Genomic DNA, 3,549 nt, shown 5'->3' on the forward strand with positions numbered 1-3,549 from the left:
CTGCCACCCCTTTATTGACACCTGCCCCTTGCTCACAGGTCTGGAGCTGTCTCGCTGTGTAGGCACTGGCTCCCTTGGCCCTCCTGTGCCTTGGAGGTCAGGGGGGCCCTGTAAGATGAAGAGGATCCGCACCGTCTTCAAGCCGGAGCAGCTGGAGAGGCTGGAGCAGGAGTTTCTCAAGCAGCAGTACATGGTGGGCACAGAACGCGTGGACCTGGCAGCCACCCTGCACCTCACGGAGACTCAGGTAGGAAATGGGCATCCAGCTGGGATGTGGCCGGGGTCCCAGAGCTCCAGCAGAGATGTCTTTGTGTTGCCCGCACTGGGCAGGACCATGGGAGAGATAGGCAAGCTAAATGGTCTCGGTCCTCCTCTCTGTGCTGTAGCCTGAGGGGTCTTACTAGTTTCCTTTGCAGTTGGAAGTAGCTTATTCTAGCTAGGAACAGCGGGGGCTGAGCTCCCTAAGGAGATCCCATCACGTTCCCCCAGTTAGCTGCACAAGTGGGTTTAGGTGCCTAAGTGCAATGCTCTTTCGTCTCACACGAGTCGCTGGAAAACAGGATCCAACCACGCTGCTTTCTGTGACTCTGTCTGAAGAGGCAGAGGAGGGTGTATTGCAAAAAGCAGATGCACTAATACTGGGGATCTCAACTTTTTTTGTACTAGGACCCATTTATAAACATCAGTGGCCAGTCCTGACCCACTGCCCCCAGGCCCCAGCTCCCCGGTGTGTGGGGCATGGGGAGCCCCACGCAGCCCCTTGCAGGCTGGAGCTCTGTCAGCCTCCAAGGGAAAACCCACGACTTCCCACATTTTTCTCTTCTAAAATTTTCCATTTTTAAAGATTGTTCATAACTCTTTAATATATTTTTGCAACCCACTTTTGGGTTGTAACCCGCAGGTTGAGAAATGCTGCACTAATGGATATTCAGGGACTTGAACCGGGCACTTAATCACGCTAAGGCATTTAAATCCCTAGATGCCTAATCATCAAGGATCCTGGTTTTCTCTGATTTTAGAATAGTCCTCAATTTTTTATTAAAAACAAAAAGTAACCCCAAATCCACATTTTTCTGTGATTTAAATGAAACGCCACAAATGTGTATATATCTGTGTGTGTGTGTGTGTATCTATGTGTGTGTATGTGTGTGTGTATATATGTGTATGTATATCTATACGTGTGTGTATGTGTAGTGGCGTTTCATTTAAATCATAGAAAAATGTGGATTTGGGGTTACTTTTTTTTAACTGAAAATTGGGGATTATTTTAAATTGGATGAAACCAGGATCCCTGCTAATCAGTGGAATAGACCGTGGCCCCTATAGTCACCAACCTGTGGAGCTATCTGTACAAGATCCCAAAGAGGCTATGAGCTTGGTGGGCTGCAAACAGGGTAAGAAATGTCTGTGGATAATAAGAGCATCCAAAAGGCAGGATAAAAAGCCAATGCAATGCTCTGCTGCCTTAACAGAATCGTATGCAAGACACAAGAGGGGATAGGACAGCTCTACCTGGTGTTGGTTACCTGGAGTACTGTGCCTAGCTCTGTGCACCACATTTAGGAAGGATGTGACAGAACGAGGACCAATGGTCTCGAGTTGCAGCAAGAAAAGTTGAGGTTGGATATCAGGAAAAACTGTTTCACTAGGAGGGTGGAAGCACTGGAACAGGCTCCCCAGAGAGGTGGTGCCATCTCCATCCTTGGAGGTGTTTAAGCCCCAGCTAGACACAGCCTTGGCTGGGATGATGTAGTTGGGGCTGGTCCTGCTTGGAGCAGGAGGTTGGACTCGATGTGACCTCCTGAGCTCCCTTCCTGCCCTCGTTGCCTGTGATTCTCTGATGTGGTGAAGCTGAAAAGGGTCCATAGGCAAAGGATGAAACTGCTAAAAGGGAGAGGGGGGAAAGCAAGCTGTATGAGCCCCAGTCCCAGGGCTTAATCCTGACAAAACTCCAGTTGGCTTCAGTGAGGATCCAGTCACTTCCACGCCACGTGTTGCTAACTGCAGTGTCCTACTCCACCTTTTGGCTCACATCAAGCCTATCCTCAGGCCTGTCCTTGGAGGTATCCCCTTGTTCCATGGTTGCCCAAGAAATCCCCAGGGTGCTGAGGTTTGGCACCCAGATGCCTCAGCTAGGGCAACAAGGCTGCCTATTTACTTATCTTCCAGATGAGTCTGAGTCCCACTGAGTGGAGTTTGAGTCCCACTGAGTGAAGTGCCAGCAGGCAGGAATTTAGCGCATGCTCTTAATGAGGCAAGGATGTCGCTCATTCAGTGCTGAAGCCTAGGATTTAACCAGAGGACAAGCAGGATGCAGCCTGGGGGGAAGCAGTTGTTTTGTGATTGGAGCCAGGGAGAGGGAACCTGGATGCTGGAGGCCCAGTTCGCCGTTCCACACTGGCTGAATATAAGCCACGTGACCACTGTGTGACTCAGTTTCCCTCCCCAGGGATGTGCAGGCTTACATCAATGTCTGTAAAGAGACCCTCCCCTTCCACTCCCTCCCCCCAAAAAAGCAACTGCCCCTTCACTTCCAGCTCCCATTACTAAGTGTCTCCATGGTCCCCATTGCCAAGAGACTCCCAGTCCCAGGTCACGGGGGCGGGTGCAAAACGAGGGGTTTTCACCGCCTCTCGTGCCTGTTCCCTCCTAGGTGAAAGTCTGGTTCCAGAACCGGAGGATCAAATGGAGGAAGCAGAGCCTGGAGCAGAAGAAAGCGAAGCTGTCCCAGTTTGGAGCGCCGCCGCCTGTCTCCGCTGACTTGACGGACACCAAGGACACCGAGGAGGATGCGGTGGACATTGAGCTTTAAATGACTCAAAAGCTTCCTGCTATGGTGTGGGAGGAAGTTGATGCCCATGTCCAGGGAGTGATGGATAGAGGAAGCTACTGGGGCACGCAGGGAGCTCCAGCTGGCCTCGGTGCTCCTCCGGGTCACTGAACGGCCGAGCTGAATTCTGCGGATACAGGGTTACGTTTGGGACGAGTCCATGGTATGCAATGCCCCCTGCCCGGCAGCCTCGCGGCCGTCCCTGGAGCTTGTCCCGTTGCATTGCCAGCTCCCGTGACAAGGTGGCGGGGGATAAGTCTGGCTAACTCATGAGTGCGTGTCTTCTTTTCAGCCGAACAGGACAGCGCAGACCCTCTCCCGCAGAACGTCTAGAGAACGGGTCTGCCCCTTGGGGAGTTCAAATCCCCATCAGGACACCCATGCGTGCAAAGCCATTGCGTCGTATCAATGCCAATGAGCTGCTAGAGAGCAAAGCCCTGGAAGCAGGGGGTGGGGGGCAGTAGGAATCAAGCATGGTATTTTCCCTGACTTTTTTTCCCCCTGGCTGACTCCGTGTCTACATGTGATGTTCAGGTCTCAAAAAAACCCAAACCAAAACAAAAAAGGGCTTTGCTGAATTTGCAATAAAATAAGTGGGCTGTGACAGAGCTCGGGCAGAAGGAGCAGCAGGCCAAAATCCAGGGCCCTGGTTGCTTCAGCAGGAGCTTTGCCGCAGGCCCAATCCTGCTGCTCTTTTGTGCTGGACCCAATCCTGACCT

General features: G+C 52.0%; 1 protein-coding gene across 1 annotated transcript in view; it reads left to right on the top strand.

Annotated features, from left to right (window-relative positions):
* The window catches only part of LOC109321798 (homeobox protein notochord-like), a 22,327-nt gene extending 19,396 nt beyond the window's left edge, over nucleotides 1–2,931 (top strand). Inside the window, exons 2-3 of the mRNA XM_019552554.1 lie at nucleotides 39–247; nucleotides 2,654–2,931. Of these exons, the coding sequence (XP_019408099.1) occupies nucleotides 39–247; nucleotides 2,654–2,812 (368 nt within the window). The 3' untranslated portion in view covers nucleotides 2,813–2,931. The remainder of the gene's footprint in view (nucleotides 1–38; nucleotides 248–2,653) is intronic.
* Nucleotides 2,932–3,549: the final 618 nt, after the last annotated feature.

The sequence above is a fragment of the Crocodylus porosus genome, unplaced genomic scaffold (assembly GCF_001723895.1).
Source record: "Crocodylus porosus isolate Cpor-Errol unplaced genomic scaffold, CroPor_comp1, whole genome shotgun sequence".
NCBI lineage: Eukaryota > Metazoa > Chordata > Crocodylia > Crocodylidae > Crocodylus > Crocodylus porosus.